Here is a 17,139-nt window from a genome sequence, read left to right as displayed (position 1 = left end):
CCTGACTGCTGTGATAAGGGTACACGTTTCTGTCACCCACGCACAGGCCACGGATTACCAATACCAGGATTCTACACATGTTACAGCAAATTTGTCCTTTAGATTCTTCAATGTCCGTGCGGTTTGCTGTATGTCCGGGAAACGTCCACACGCGTGAAGGACGGGTCCGCCATCAGGAAAGGCAGTTTACAACATAAACAAACGGCGGGGAGGTGACAGATGGACAGACTATTGGATCATCGGACCCTGGGACCAATGGGCCCGAACCCTAATTAGCCCGATAATGTTTCTAATATATTGTTCTCCCAACAGAGAAGGTGAAGCAATCTGATCTTTACATGACGGGATGCGATTCCTCTTCATTTTGCACTCTCTCTTCTTACCCGACAATGTGCTTTAAATGCACTTTACACTGGGGTATTAATGTGTGGCGAGTGCCGGGCCGCCTTCCCTAGGACATGGGCACCACAGCGCCATAACTGGACATTGCAGCCGCCTCTCCGAAAGGTCGCTAAATAGTTTCTGTAGGGTGAGCAGGGGGGCCACAGATTTGGCGGTTTCGGGACGCCCTCTAATCCGTCCTGTTTTCGATGTCCTCATGCTGCTCATGGGAAGCTAGTTGTGTAGCTGCAGCTTCTACTCTGGTAGTCACAACTTCTTGGCCCATTATTGCCACATCCACAGTATTGCATAAGGTGGCAACTTGAGTCTGGAGTGAGCTTAAAGGGGTTACCCAATCCTTATAATGGGCCCCTACCTGCTAGAAAGGCTGGTCACCGCCGCAGCCTGCTATTGGCTGCACCCCCTGTCGCCGGATGTTTTGATCCGTGCGTCGAGGAGATGTAGCAGCAACCGCGCAGGGATCCAGATTAATGTGGGTGCCGGGGAGCAGGTAAGTATCCTCCTAGAAGAGGGGCTCGGGCATTGTGGCCCGGTGTTTCAGGGATGTTTCCCTTCTCTTCCCCACCATTTGAGCTGGTAGAAACCTGCAGGTGGAAGCCTCGTGGCAGGAGCTCAGGCCTTCATTGCCCCCAGGAAACCCTTCCTTAATCAAGATGCAGACTGGTGCATGGTGGGAGCATTGAAGAACGAGAACCGGGTCCGTTAGAGGGTTATTATCCTAAGGTTTCATGTGTCGTGGAAGGTATAATGGGTAACATGTCCTCTCCAGGTGTCCTACATGACCAGTGTAAGAGCACAGACCGGATTCATCTCTGCCCACCACCACGCTCCCCCTAATAGGTTTGCTGACTGTACGTTATTGATGGGGCAATGATTTACCTCCATGATTTAAAGGCTGCTCGGACTCTCCTTTAGGGAAACAGAATGCAGGACAATAGAAACGTCCTTCTGCTTCACTTCAGGAGGCTTTTCCTCCAGTTATATGGGTTTATTGAATGCAAGTGACATTGCAGCCCCGCACGCTTACTTCTCGTCACATCGAGGAGCACTTTAAGTACCATAAGGGCATTAAAAAAGATTTTCTCATGAATTGTCATGAACAATGGAGAGAGAGAATATGGTAGGACAGTGCTGGAACACGTTACCCCGGCTAAACCATACTGTAGTAGGGAAAAGCAATAGACAAAGCCAAAAACCAAGCCATTCATCAATGCAGGGAAGCCTCAGCGCCCTTATCAGGTAGACGTACAGTCATGCCAATCTTTGGCTCATGCCGCTCCTTCTCCAGTCGAGTTGCTGAGGCTTTGGATGGAGAAACTCCTTCCTTTCACATTCGGTTTGGACAGCAGGGCTTTGCCGAGAATGTCCACCTCTGATGGACTCTCCGTGGTACAGAATAGAATGATGCAATGGGTGGCGCACACTCGAGTTCGCTTGTAATTGACACATGATATGTTGGGTTGGCATGCTGAGGGTATAAGCACACGTGTGTAACCCCCCATCAAGCCTTAAGTAAGGGCCATGGGCCGGACGCTGCGTCTGAGTTTTTCCTTGCATAATCTACCTTTTAAATAAAGCAGCCATGAAGATTTGGGTGAGTGCCATGGATGGTCTTCCTCTTGGATTTTGGTCGGACAGTCTGCCATACACTAAGCAGCACTGACAGTACGGAGCGGTGCCGACCACTGATAGGAGGCTGCAGCCATCTCTCTGGCGCTGCTTATCATTAGTCAGGTCGAGCTCACGTTGTTGGCAGGGTATGTGGTAATAAGTGATCAGGACTGTGGCCGCCATGTAATGCACATTGTATCTCTCCTCAGGAATGAGATATAAACGTCGAGGGGTTGATAAAAATGGAAACGTTGCAAACTACGTGGAAACAGAGCAGTTCATCCACGTTCACAACCACACATTGTCCTTTGTCCAAACCCGGGGCTCGGTGCCAGTGTTCTGGAGCCAGGTGGGATATCGGTACAATCCCCGGCCTCGCCTCGACAAAGGTAAGGGCGTGTAACGCTCCCTGGTGTCATGTGACCATCGTGCAGGCCACACCCATATTGTGAATCGGCAGACCACTTTACCCTGCCACATATAACTACACATGTTACATGTAACCTCTCCGCCACATACAACCACACATGATACCTACAGCCATTCAACATGTGATACATGTACACCTATTGTAACCTGTGCATCATCTACAGCCACACATGATACACGTAACACCCATCGTAACGTGTGCATCATCTACAACCACACATGATACACGTAACACCCATCGTAACCTGTGCATCATCTACAACCACACACGATACACGTAACACCCATCGTGACCTCTACAGCCACACAACCACACATAATACATGTACACCCATCGTAACCTGTGCATCATCTACAACCACACATAATACATGTACACCCATCCTAACCTGTGCATCATCTACAGCCACACATGATACACGTAACACCCATCGTAACCTGTGCATCATCTACAACCACACACGTAACACCCATCATAACCTCTGTATCGTCTATAGCCACACACAACCACACATGATACCTACAGCCATTCAACATGTGATACACGTAACACCCATCGTAACCTGTGCATCATCTACAGCCACACATGATACACGTAACACCCATCGTGACCTCTACAGCCACACAACCACACATGATACATGTACACCCATCGTAACCTGTGCATCATCTACAGCCACACATGATACACGTAACACCCATCGTGACCTCTACAGCCACACAACCACACATGATACATGTACACCCATCGTAACCTGTGCATCATCTACAGCCACACATGATACACGTAACACCCATCGTAACCTGTGCATCATCTACAACCACACACGTAACACCCATCATAACCTCTGTATCGTCTATAGCCACACACAACCACACATGATACCTACAGCCATTCAACATGTGATACACGTAACACCCATCGTAACCTGTGCATCATCTACAGCCACACATGATACATGTAACACCCATCGTGACCTCTACAGCCACACAACCACACATAATACATGTACACCCATCGTAACCTGTGCATCATCTACAACCACACATAATACATGTACACCCATCCTAACCTGTGCATCATCTACAGCCACACATGATACACGTAACACCCATCGTAACCTGTGCATCATCTACAACCACACACGTAACACCCATCATAACCTCTGTATCGTCTATAGCCACACACAACCACACATGATACCTACAGCCATTCAACATGTGATACACGTAACACCCATCGTAACCTGTGCATCATCTACAGCCACACATGATACACGTAACACCCATCGTGACCTCTACAGCCACACAACCACACATGATACATGTACACCCATCGTAACCTGTGCATCATCTACAGCCACACATGATACACGTAACACCCATCGTGACCTCTACAGCCACACAACCACACATGATACATGTACACCCATCGTAACCTGTGCATCATCTACAGCCACACATGATACACGTAACACCCATCGTGACCTCTACAGCCACACAACCACACATGATACATGTACACCCATCGTAACCTGTGCATCATCTACAACCACTCTATTTTCATATAGTACAAAACTACTGGTTGCCTACTCTTGACATGTGTATACTGAGCAATGACATTAAAATATAGCTTTTATTACTCACTTATTAAAATTTAAATGTACTATCTAACCTACTATTAAAACTATCTAATAGAACCTCTGATGTGCTGTGTTACTTACTAGCTGTGCTATTATAATAGTGGCCTGGTAGCGGCGCGCTTGCTCCAGTCACTACTTAGTTATTTAGAGCGGAGTCTACATTTGTAACAGGCAGAGGTCTATACAGTCTAAAACCTCATACACTGCCCCCCGACATGTTTCGCCATGTACATGGCGTCTTCAGGGGCACGGGCAGTCTTCCCTGCTCTAAATAACTAAGTAGTGACTGGAGCAAGCGCGCCGCTACCAGGCCACTATTATAATAGCACAGCTAGTAAGTAACACAGCACATCAGAGGTTCTATTAGGTAGTTTTAATAGTAGGTTAGATAGTACATTTAAATTTTAATAAGTGAGTAATAAAAGCTATATTTTAATGTCATTGCTCAGTATACACATGTCAAGAGTAGGCAACCAGTAGTTTTGTACTATATGAAAATAGAGTTAAAAGTGCCTCTACATGTGTAGGGTATACTTTTGGAACAAGTGTTCATCTACAACCACACATGATACATGTACACCCATCGTAACCTGTGCATCATCTACAACCACACATGATACACGTAACACCCATCGTGACCTGTGCATCATCTACAGCCACACATGATACACGTAACACCCATCGTCACCTCTGTATCATCTACAACCACACATGATACACGTAACTCCCATCGTAACCTGTGCATCATCTACAACCACACATGATACACGTAACTCCCATCGTAACCTGTGCATCATCTACAGCCACACATGATACACGTAACACCCATCGTCACCTCTGTATCATCTACAACCACACATGATACATGTACACCCATCGTAACCTGTGCATCATCTACAACCACACATGATACACGTAACACCCATCGTGACCTCTACATCCACACATGATACACGTAACACCCATCGTAACCTGTGCATCATCTACAACCACACATGATACACGTAACACCCATCGTAACCTCTACATCCACACGTGAGGCAGTGAACCTCAGTGTCCTCTGCAGCCACACCTGTAACTTCTGTGTCACCTGCAGCCACAACCACACATCACACATCATTTGTAGTTGACCTGGTGGCTGCTCTTCTGCTGCTCTTCTCGGGGCTGTCTTGCTGCTGGGGTTTGGGGTGACTTTAGGTTGCAGGGTTTCTCCGTGACTCCTGATCTTTCTGTTGCAGGGGAGGTTGAGACCAATCTGTACTTCTGCTTACACTTCAACATGGAGCTGGAGGTCTACAAGAAGCAGGTGGTTGTTGGGGTGATAGCCGGGTGGTTCTCGGGGTGACCGCCTGCTGTTTGCTCTGTTTCGTTTTCCATATGACCATGTCTCTTATGTAACACTGCAGGTCCTCATTAACTTAGTGGACCAGACTGGCCGTGAGAAAATTATTGGGGATGCCTACATGAAGCAAGTCCTGATGTTTAACTCTCCCAACCTCACCTATGTGACCTTTGACTTTCACGAGCACTGGTAAAGTATCTGATGGGCCTCCTGCTTCTGGCCAAACCCTTTATAAATGGCCCACATTCCCTGGAAATAGCTGTGCATAGAGCCCCGTCCAGGCAGGAAGATGTGCCCCTGGTCTTGTGTAGTCCTCGCTCACCCCACACTGAGCGGCCCCCTCCCCCGCTTAGCACAACATGTATTCCTAGCGCTGTGACGTCCTTCGGTATAATGATTGAGGCTTCCGTGTTTGAACCCTGCTTATAATTTCCGGGCTTGTGTTCTGCTAAGCCTGAGGTTCTGAAGACAAGAAGTTGCACATCTTTTTGCCTTTTTTTTTCCTCCATATTGTGCTTCACCTTCCATTGGGGCAGTCGGGGGATGAAGTTCGAGAATGTGCAAACTCTGACGGATGCCATCAGTGACCTCATTATGGACATGAAATGGTGCTGGTAAGTAGTGGCCATGATGCCAGGGAGGGGGTGAGGGGACTGCCTGTTTACAGCCTTTTATCTTGGAAGGGTGGATCAGGCCGGCGTCATCTGTAAGCAGGACGGGATCTTCAGAGTGAACTGCATGGACTGTCTGGACAGGACCAATGTGGTGCAGGCTGCCATTGCCCGAGTGGTCATGGAGCAGCAGGTATGTCTTCTGACCCCACCAGTGAGGGCTTTCTTCTCAGGCCCTTCCACTTGTGATGGATGCAATGAAAGGGTGATGATTCTGCCCATTTTTATTTATTTTCTTTAGCTTAAAAAACTTGGCGTGATGCCACCGGAACAGCCACTGCCAATGAAATGCTATAGAGTGTACCAGTTGATGTGGGCAAACAACGGTGATGCCATCAGTAGGCAGTATGCAGGGACAGCAGCGTTAAAGGTACGGTGCTGCCATGTTGTAGACATGTAAGGTCTTCTCATCTAGTGTCTGATGGTGATGATGTCCACTCTGTAGACCGGGCATATACCGATAGGTATGAGTTACCTCCTGGCTACAACACATAACTCATATTACATAGGGAGCCCCTTGGTATGACCGCCTTAACCCTTCTTGTTATCCTGCCCAGTTTCAGTGGGCCCTATTCAATCATCTCCTTGTTTCTTCCCTTTTTATCACTACATAGGGAGACTTCACACGAACTGGTGAAAGAAAACTGGCCGGGGTGATGAAAGATGGCGTAAACTCTGCAAATCGCTACTACATTAACCGTTTCAGAGATGCCTACCGACAGGCGGTGATTGGTGAGGGGATTTGAGTCATGTGCCAGTTGAGAATTTCATTGCATGGCTTCCAAGTATGAAAGTGTGACTTCACTTTGAGAGCTGGAACTTATGGAGCCTGATCATATAAGGACCCTTGTGGGAGGGTTGTCTCATTGAAGTGGCCCATCATGGGAGGGTTGTCTCATTGAAGTGGCCCATCATGGGAGGGTTGTCTCATTGAAGTGGCCCATCATGGGAGGGTTGTCTCATTGAAGTGGCCCATCATGGGAGGGTTGTCTCATTGAAGTGGCCCATCATGGGAGGGTTGTCTCATTGAAGTGGCCCATCATGGGAGGGTTGTCTCATTAAAGTGGCCCATCATGGGAGGGTTGAATCATTGAAGTGGCCCTTCATGTGGGAGGGTTGTCTCATTGAAGTGGCCCATCAGGGGAGGGTTGTCTCATTGAAGTGGCCCTTCATGTGGGAGGGTTGTCTCATTGAAGGGGCCCTTCATGTGGGAGGGTTGTCTCATTGAAGTGGCCCATCATGGAAGGGTTGAGTCATTGAAGGGGCCCTTCATGTGGGAGGGTTGTCTCATTAAAGTGGCCCATCATGGGAGGGTTGAGTCATTGAAGGGGCCCTTCATGGGAGGGTTGTCTCATTAAAGTGGCCCATTATAGAAGGGTTGAGTCATTGAAGGGGCCCTTCATGGGAGGGTTGTGTTTAGGGCTGTGGCGTCTCTAAGCCAAACTTCCAACGAGTCGGTTTTTGCGCACTCCGACACCAGCTCCAACCTCAATGGCTCATGCATAACCATTAGCAATAGCATATTTACTGGAGTAAAATCTGTGTTTTCATCACTATCATTGTATTAGTTGGTTAGAGTCGGTGCTCTTCTACTGATCCTGTCTCTACATTCACTGTTTTGTAATTGAGCAGTGATCTCCTGTGTCGATGAGTGTCTGCCCCCTTCCCGGAGGAGGTTTGTGAATGGCGACCGCCTGTTGGAGAGTAGTGTCATTGCCTGGCGACCGTCTGTTGGAGAGTAGTGTCATTGCCTGGCGGCCCCTGGTGGGAGGGTAGTGTCATTGCCTGGCGACCGTCTGTTGGAGAGTAGTGTCATTGCCTGGCGGCCCCTGGTGGGAGGGTAGTGTCATTGCCTGGCGACCGTCTGTTGGAGAGTAGTGTCATTGCCTGGCGGCCCCTGGTGGGAGGGTAGTGTCATTGCCTGGCGGCCACTGTCGGGAGAGTAGTGTCATTGCCTGGTGGCCCCTGGTGGGAGGGTAGTGTCATTGCCTGGTGGCCCCTGGTGGAAGGGTAGTGTCATTGAGTGGGGGGCCACTTGTGGAAGGGTAGTGTCATTGCCTGGCGAGCCCCTGGTGGGAGGGTAGTGTCATTGCCTGGCGGCCCCTGGTGGGAGGGTAGTGTCATTGCCTGGCGGCCCCTGGTGGGAGGGTAGTGTCATTGCCTGGCGACCGTCTGTTGGAGAGTAGTGTCATTGCCTGGCGGCCACTGTCGGGAGAGTAGTGTCATTGCCTGGCGGCCCCTGGTGGGAGGGTAGTGTCATTGCCTGGCGACCGTCTGTTGGAGAGTAGTGTCATTGCCTGGCGGCCCCTGGTGGGAGGGTAGTGTCATTGCCTGGCGGCCACTGTCGGGAGAGTAGTGTCATTGCCTGGTGGCCCCTGGTGGGAGGGTAGTGTCATTGCCTGGTGGCCCCTGGTGGAAGGGTAGTGTCATTGAGTGGGGGGCCACTTGTGGAAGGGTAGTGTCATTGCCTGGCGAGCCCCTGGTGGGAGGGTAGTGTCATTGCCTGGCGGCCCCTGGTGGGAGGGTATTGTCATTGCCTGGCGGCCCCTGGTGGGAGAGTAGTGTCATTGCCTGGCGGCCACTGTCGGGAGAGTAGTGTCATTGCCTGGTGGCCCCTGGTGGGAGGGTGGTGTCATTGCCTGGCGGCCCCTGGTGGGAGGGTGGTGTCATTGCCTGGCGGCCCCTGGTGGGCGGGTCGTGACCGGAGCTAATGTCCCTGTTGCCTCTCCTCTTGCAGACATAATGCAGGGTGTCCCGGTGACTGAAGATCTTTATTCCATTTTCACAAAAGAGAAGGAGCACGAAGCTTTACACCAGCAGCGGCAGAGGGACCACCAGGAGCTGGTCAGCCAGCTGCTCCAGAACTACATGCAGATGCTGCTGCCGGACGACGAGAAGTTTCATGGAGGATGGGCTCTCGTAGATTGTGACCCCAGGTCTGAGCAAGGTCATGCGATCCACGGGGGGGAGGGAATTATCTGTGCCGTGACCCCACCCCCCAGTATATCCTCTGCTGTAGTCCTGGGTGGGGATCTGTTTGGCGGGGGATTTTTGAGGGGGCTTGTGTGGCGCATTGGCCCTGATTTATCAGGCCTTTCCTCCAGAATTATGGATTTAAAAGTTTGCATAATAAGGCTTTTTCGACTTTTTGCATCTTTACACCACTCGCTCCAGTTTTGTAATGTGGGCGGGGAAGTGGGCGTGGTTAGCTATGTAAATGAGTTGAAGGACAACATGTGCCGTTGCTGAATTCCCTGTGCGTCTCGCTCTCTCGCAGTCTTATTGATGCCACTCACAGAGATGTCGACGTCCTGCTGCTGCTCTCCAACTGCGCCTATTATGTGGCCTAGTAAGTGCCCCCGATGGTGTCCTGTCTCGTAGACCCTCGGGCGGTCCCACTCGGGGCTGACATTGTGTGACTTCTCTTCCAGCTATGACGATGAGGTCGATAAAGTGAACCAGTACCAGCGCCTGAGTCTGGAAGATCTGGACAAGATTGAGATAGGCGAGTTGTGTGCGGGGACTTCATATTGGGGGGGGGGGGGGGGGGGTTTCATCTGATTAGAGGCTAGTGAGCGGTGCACATGGAGTCTGGGACCCTGAAAGCTCCCGCTGTGACCCTCATCTGCATTGTTCTAACCACTTCTCGTCACTCAGGTCCTGAACCCACATTTTTTGGAAAACCCAAGTTCTCTTGTATGCGTCTGCATTACAAGTACAAGGGCAATGGCGGTTACTTCCACACACTGCGTGCGGTGACTCGAAGCCCCGACGAGGATGGGAAAGGTAAGATGGAAATGGTGGAACTTCTTGATAGTCTCGACATGCGGTTAGGGTTAGCTGCCGTCAGCTCCCTTTCTCCAGCCTGCCCCTGGTAGAAGGCCTGGCCCCCTAGAGCGGGGTTAGGGTTAGGGGATACCAGTGAAACCTTCCGTGGTGTGAGGACACGATTTGTCTGCAGATGATTGCTATATACTTATCCCTCCGTCCCTGTCTGCAGATGATTGCTATATACTTATCCCTCCGTCCCTGTCTGCAGATGATTGCTATATACTTATCCCTCCGTCCCTGTCTGCAGATGATTGCTATATACTTATCCCTCCGTCCCTGTCTGCAGATGATTGCTATATACTTATCCCTCCGTCCCTGTCTGCTACCAGTAGACACTAGAATTAACCTGGGGAGGATCATGTTGTGGGATAAGACGCCATAAGAGAAGAGCGGCGGCCGCGCGTTTTATTGCCCATCTTAAGCTAAAGAAGCAAAAATACATTTAAACTAAAACACAAGGTTTACTCTTCAAATGTGTTCTTCCAAAAAAGGGTTAATAGAGCAGACTATGGGCCGTGCAGCCACAGTCAGCCGGCCCTGAGCTCCAGGACTGACTTAAAGGGGTCCTCTCGCTAGCAAATAGCATTTATTATGTAGAGGAAGTTAATACCAGGCACTTACTAATGTATTGGGATTCTCCATGTCGCTTCCTTTGCCGGCTGGATTCATTTTTCCATCACATTATACGCTGCTCGTTTCCATGGTTACGACCACCCAGCAATCCCAGCAGTGGTGGTCGTGCTTGCACACTGTAGGGAAAAGCACTGGCCTATGTGCGCTATCACAGTCCCGGCCTCCAGAGAGGTGTGCAAGCACGACCACGGTTGATGGATTGCAGGGTGGTCGTAACCATGGAAATGAACAGTGTATAATGTGATCCAGCCAGCAACGGAAGCAATATGGAGAATCACAATACATTAGGAAATGGCTCGTATTAACTTTCTCTACATGACGAAGGCAACTAGCTGAAGTGAGAGGACCCCTTTAACAGTGAAGTACAGATGTAGCAGGGTTAATACACAAACTCTTAACTCATCGCGTTATCTTGAAACTAAAGCCATTGAAAAGCAATTGAAGGTGTTTTCTTAACGCATTTAGTTTAGATAACAGGTCTCCTAATCCATGTGTGTTAGCTCTACTACATCTGTATGATGCCCATAATAGGCAGTTCATACCCTCTTGTCGGACTTGCAGATACCCTCTTGTGTATAGCAGAGATGATGCGGATTACAAAACAAGCCCTTTGGTCAGACGTCCCCGTCCTCGAGAAGAAGCTGGAGAGGTGAGCAGATGGTGCAATGGGATTTCTGCTTCAGCTTTCATGGAGAATGAAAATGAAATCTGTTTTGTTTGAAATTTTTCAGAAAAAACAGCAAACCTCATGAGGAAATAATGGGCATACGTTCTAGAGGACCTCGGCTGGGCATCAACGGGGCGGGCCTCGCTCAGAGCAAGAACTTCCTGATGAGTAAATTCTCCTCTCTCAACCAGAAGGTCAAACAAACCAATATTGGAAGTTTACGCAAGTTAGGAACCTTCAACAAGGCAGAAGTCAAAGGTTTCCTGCAGCCCAATCTGCAGGTCAGTCTGTGGAAGTCGGATAGCAGCCTGGAAAATCCCACCAGTGATGTCAAAGGTCACATGGAATCCGATTTGGACCTTTCTTCAGACAGTGATTCCTACCATTCCGACGATTACATTCCCAAGTCTGATGATTACGGGCAAGGTACAGGCTCTCTGGAGACCATTGGTCAAGTGGACTATGTCCTCCCCAGTTGTGGGATCATTGCCTCTGTCCCTCTCCTGAGGAGCCGCTCCCAGTCCGTCAGCAGTGCTGAGATCAATCTTCACATTCCTACTGAAATCCAGGTCACCCAATGTGAGGCCACCCCAAAAGAGAAGGTCCTCATAGATTTTGGTACCCCCATTGAGGCTTACTGCCACCAATTTGTTCAAGATGCACAGACCAAAGCCTGCCTTCAAAAGAGTGATGAGAGCAAGGAGAAGGTGGACCATTTCATGCTGAGCAATAATTCTGGGTGTCTCTCGCCCACCGTGAAGGAACCTGATCTGCGGCCTTCTCCGCTCAATGTGTCCGTCAGCGACCCTGTCCCTCACATGTTATCTGTAGACCCCGCTCCTGCGTCTCTGTCTGGCCGATCAAGTCCCGGCTCTGCAGCCTCTCCAGCCGACGGCAGCAGTAGTCGAGCAGTGTCTCCGTTCGCCAAGATCCGTAGTTCAGTCGTCCAGGTGGCAAATATAACTCACGCAGGACTGGCTCAAGGAATTAACTTTGCTGTGGCAAAAGTACAAAAGTCTCCAGATCCCGAGGCCGTTGTCTCCCAGAAAAATGATTTTAAAGAAATGTTCACCCAGTGTCAAACGCGCATTATCCAGATCTGAGTGAGCAGCAGGTCCGCATCTGGGCGAGTGTCCTCCCTCCCGTGCATTGTGCAGGAATGTTTACAGGTTTTAATGTTGTTGTGGTTTTTGGTTTTTTTAAGATCTCTATTTTTCCAGGCAGAGTTTGGGGTGTTTGTCAGTGGAGTCCTCTTACTTGACATGGACATTGTTTTCAGGTCTTTTAGTTATTTATTTATCTCTTACGTATGGACACATTTTAATTTGCACAGTCTTCCCTTCTTTTTGCCTTAAGTATTATAGTCCTATAAGAAAACCCTTCCGCGTGGATCCCTGGTACTCGGAGGGAGACTTTACACTGGAACGACCCCTGCAATACAATGGCGACTCCTGTTAGCCCCCCGTGTATAGACGTGCGTACTTTGTGATGTGCTCTGTGCCTCCGTCATGTATTTATTCCCCCTCCAGGACCTCGTCTCTTCTCTGTTTGTAGTGTTTTAAAAGGAAAATATTAAGGAAAGGGACTTATTTTAATAAATAAAAAAGTAAAAAGACTCCAGTCTGTGTGTGCCCCGCGATGTGTACAGTTCTGGCATCTGCTCATGGTGCCGGCGGAGCGCTTCTTCCTGCTTAGGGCACTTTCACACTTGCGGCAGAGGATTTCGTCAGGCAGTTCCGTCATGCTAACGGATGCAGATCCGTCTGACAAATGCGTTGCAATACCGGATCCGTCTTTCTGGTTGTCATCCCGAAAAACGGATCCGGTATTTATCTTTTTCACATTTTTAAAGGTCTACGCATGCGCAGACAGCAAAACCGGATCCGTTTTTCCAGAACACTTGGGGCCGGATCCAGTAAGTGGGCCGGCAAGTGTTCAGTATTTTTGGCCGCATGCTGCGGTATTTTCTCTGGCCAAAAAAACGTAAGAGGGACTGAACTGATGCATCCTGAACAGATTGCTCTCCATTCAGAATGCATTAGGATTCCGGTATTGAGCCCCTGTGACCGAACTCAATACCGGAAAACAAAACCGCTGGTGTGAAAGTAGCCTTAGGATATCCTACACGTAGGGCTAGAAAAAAACATGGCTGCTTTCTTTCAGGAAGGCACCAACCCTGTCCATAGGTTGTCTACTCAATGTACGCGAATGGGTCTGAGCCGTGAGACCTCGTGCTACCCAGGGTCAGGTGGTTGGTTCAGGAGACATGGGTGGCCGGGCTCCAAGATGACAACCAGCTACAGTCGGGGCTCGATTAAAGCCACGTGCGCCTCCGTCTAAAGTGTTCATGTCTAACGTTAATCTGTTTTCCCTTAGTCCTAACAGCAGCACAGTAATGGGGGTATTTCTGCCCCTGTGTAATAGTAGGACAGATAGACCCTCTAATTATTAGAGCCCCCGGAGCCGATATAAGGGTACTGAGCCCCTCCTATGTGTCTATTATAAAGAAGTATCCTACTTAGCGAGGGAAGCACAGATTAAAGGTAGAAATCAATGCTTCCCTTACGTCCTAACCAGCAGCACAGTGATTACACACCAATGAAAGCTTCTTCCTATAGTGTGGAAGCACAGTCACCTCTGCTGGATTACAGGGTGGTCGTAACCGTGGAAACGAGCCTGGTATAAAGCGATGAAAAAATGAATCAAGTAAGCAAAGAAGACAATATGGAGTATCACAATACATTAGTAAGGGCCTGGTATTAACTGCATCTAAAGGATGCATGCTATTTACTAAAGTGAGAGGACCCCTTTAAATCTTTTAGGACTAAGGCCAAGTTCTAATTACTACAAAAAATGCACCAAAATTATACGCAACTGACAATACATGCACCGTGCATGAGGGGCTCCGATATGTTCCTGACTGGAAGATATCGGCAAAGTTCTCAGCTCTCACACCGGCCTGAGGAATTAGCTAGTACTGTCAGTTACGTATCATTTTGGTGCATTTTTTGCAGTGATTTTTGTATGTATATTTTTTCATCTGCACAATGTATCATTTTGTGTAAGATGTCCTTGTGGTGCATGCGGTCCGCCCCGGCATCCTCCATTGTACGCATTACCGTTATCGGACCGCATGCGGAGGAATTGCTCCCCCGGTTATAGACGCGCCACAGTCTCTGGGTTTGGACCATTTCCACCCGTTTAGGACACTTTTCTCAGTGAGTTGTTTTGTCTCTAATTAGACACAAGTCTCATATAGAAGCCCACATTTTGACAGACCTTTCAGTAACCTCTTCACCAAGATCTACCTGAAGGACAGAAGAGAGGTTCTGCTTCAGCTCAAAATCACCGGTGGAGACAGTCTTAATGGAGGAATTTCTTCTTATTTAATGGAAACAACGCGTTTCGGGGATTAAAACTTCCCCTTCATCAGGTTTCATAATATCACCTATTACCTATTATTAAGGTAATATGATGAAACCTGATGAAGGGGAAGTTTTAATCCCCAAAACGTGTTGTTTCCATTAAATAAGAAGAAATTCCTCCATTAAGTCTCCACCGGTGATTTCGCGCCAAAGCAGAACCTCTCTTCTTTTACTGCAACTTTCCTTTTGGGGGACTGGACATCCCATCCAAGAGAACACACCGGCTGCAGTCCCGGTATAAAGGTCTTATTGATGCAAGTTCTCAATAGGGTTGTGCCTGTACTAGCACAACCCCAAAAGGTGAGCCTCCATAATCCTCACTACATACTACCCTATTGTGCGCCCCTTTCTCTAACTATTGGAGGGGAATTTAGATTTGTCCATTATCTAAAGACTACCTGAAGGACAGACATGGCCAAAATTTAGACTTTTTAAGGATGATATATTCAGGACTTTCCCAAATCCTTCCTGCAGAAAGTATAAGAGGTTGATGATCCATCATTTGGAACTATCCACTCCTTGAGTAGAAAAGCAGCTTGAAGAGACTCGCTCGGTTTTGTGTAAGCCTTTTTGGTGAATTGAGACCCAGTTTTGACCAGGTCCTTATATGTCAGAGAGGTCCCTAGGTTGACAGGCTGTCCAGTCGAATCTCCTCAGGTCTTGGCTAAGTTAGTCACTCCTGGCTCATCTAGATGAGCTGAGAAATGATCACCTTCTGGAGGATGGAGACCCAGAGAGTGACAAGGTCTTCATGACTGCATCATGGACGTCTCTAGATAGTAATCCTCAAACTTCAGGCTGTCAGACTGAACCTTTACAAGTCTTGGCAGCATTCAGTGCCCTAGACACATGGGATCTGCACTGGGGGAAGTCTCGGTAACACACTCGACTCATCTGTAGGAGTTGGGGAACCATGATCTCTTTGGCCAGAACGGTATGATGATTGTCACCGTGGCCTGGTATTGCCCGATTTTCATCAATAACCTATGGATGCAGCAGAGTTAACACAACTAGTGACTGCCAGCCTGAGCCTCCAAGGAATGGACAGGGTATCCACTGCCAAGAGATTGTTCTCCCCATTAAGGGAAAGGCATGGTTCCATTTTGGCCATTTTCAGAGCTCCTTTGGAAAATGAAAGGTGGACCCTGGTTGGTTGCTATGGGCATCTAACCAGTTGTACTTTACACCGCCCCAAGGTCTTACAACAGTTACAGACACTTCTCCAGCGCTCTCAAGGCCTTTTTGGCATGTCTATACTCCTCCACCCATCTCTGTGAGTCTGGTGCATGGAGTTACACTGGGCTGGGCTTGACTTACATAGGAGAGTTTCTCTGTGACCTGTGCAGAGGTCATTGTACAGGGAGGGGGAGTAGATAAGCTTTGACTATCGGCTATTGTGGATTCTGTCATTCTAATCCTGCCTGCAATTATATCACCTAGTGTATAGATAAGCAGGTAACTGCAGTAAAGTGATCTGTACACACCAAGAAGCGGTGGTGCCAATTATTGGGCTTAATGGCCAGTGTGAAAACTGCAGGTTTTATAAATAGATATTGACATGGAAAACTAAAAATTACACCACCAAAAATTCCTTTAAAAAGAAGTTATAACAATGTGATTTAAACAATAGGGCAGTTTCTGAAGACACGTTCCATCCACAGCAGCTGTGCAGAGAGGACTTCCTCCCCCGGGACAGTGTCCGCTCTCTTGTGCATGCACATCACTGGGTGTGTCATATGAATCAATGGCGTGCTCAGCCAACAAATGGTGCCTTCACCTTATGGAGGTTAGGCAATACCCCGTCAGTGCAGGTCTCACCGCTGTCTGTGAAGCCGCATTCACCCAGCAAATAGCGCCCTCTGCCTACCCTGGCAGTCCTGGTCAGTGCACTCTTCAGAACTATGGGGTACATTTATCATCTCACTTGTGCCTGAAAACTGGCATGTGCGTATTTCAAAAAAAAAAAGATTGATTCCTGTAAGTGGCCGGCCCGACAAATTTATCTTCATTTACGCCTTTCTTCTGGTGCAAATGAAGCTAGAAGATGTACCAGGTCATACATTAGGCGTATACCTCCGGCAGTGCACGGGATATCAGGACCGCTGCAGAAAGCCTCATGTTTTCTGCTACTGTGCCACCTGGTGTTTGTGACCGTTATATGGCCTCCAGTTCAGTATGATGCTGCACACACCTGGCACACTGCCCTCTACTTACCTGGGTAAGTCATCTAAAAAAGAGACAGGAGGCCGCGCCGTGTGTGTTGCTGTATCACAAGAATTACGCAATGTAAAATCAGTTGCACTTACCGTTTAGTGTTGTGATGAGCCACTGCCGTTCGCCTTGCTGATATGCCTATACGGCTGCCAAGGTTCCTGCCCGGGTCACAGGCGCGGTTATCAGGGTAAGAAGATGGTTGGAACCTTTGTATCGGCACTGTAGGCAGGAAACCTTGTACCAGCTGAATATTGGTAAAAAGCAGTCGTTT

General features: G+C 48.7%; 1 protein-coding gene across 1 annotated transcript in view; it reads left to right on the top strand.

Annotated features, from left to right (window-relative positions):
- The window catches only part of INPP5F (inositol polyphosphate-5-phosphatase F), a 49,572-nt gene extending 36,711 nt beyond the window's left edge, over positions 1-12,861 (top strand). Inside the window, exons 8-20 of the mRNA XM_040435154.1 lie at positions 2,223-2,402; positions 5,324-5,391; positions 5,492-5,616; positions 5,964-6,041; positions 6,111-6,231; positions 6,340-6,468; positions 6,713-6,830; positions 8,836-9,034; positions 9,376-9,447; positions 9,530-9,603; positions 9,756-9,884; positions 11,124-11,211; positions 11,294-12,861. Coding sequence (XP_040291088.1) covers positions 2,223-2,402; positions 5,324-5,391; positions 5,492-5,616; positions 5,964-6,041; positions 6,111-6,231; positions 6,340-6,468; positions 6,713-6,830; positions 8,836-9,034; positions 9,376-9,447; positions 9,530-9,603; positions 9,756-9,884; positions 11,124-11,211; positions 11,294-12,332 — 2,420 coding nt within the window. The 3' untranslated portion in view covers positions 12,333-12,861. The remainder of the gene's footprint in view (positions 1-2,222; positions 2,403-5,323; positions 5,392-5,491; positions 5,617-5,963; positions 6,042-6,110; positions 6,232-6,339; positions 6,469-6,712; positions 6,831-8,835; positions 9,035-9,375; positions 9,448-9,529; positions 9,604-9,755; positions 9,885-11,123; positions 11,212-11,293) is intronic.
- The last annotated feature ends 4,278 nt before the right edge of the window (positions 12,862-17,139 follow it).

The sequence above is a fragment of the Bufo bufo genome, chromosome 6 (genome assembly GCF_905171765.1).
Source record: "Bufo bufo chromosome 6, aBufBuf1.1, whole genome shotgun sequence".
Classification (NCBI taxonomy): Eukaryota; Metazoa; Chordata; class Amphibia; order Anura; family Bufonidae; genus Bufo; species Bufo bufo.
The sequence above is the reverse complement of the archived record's forward strand: the minus strand, read 5'-3'. Positions and strand labels throughout refer to the sequence as shown.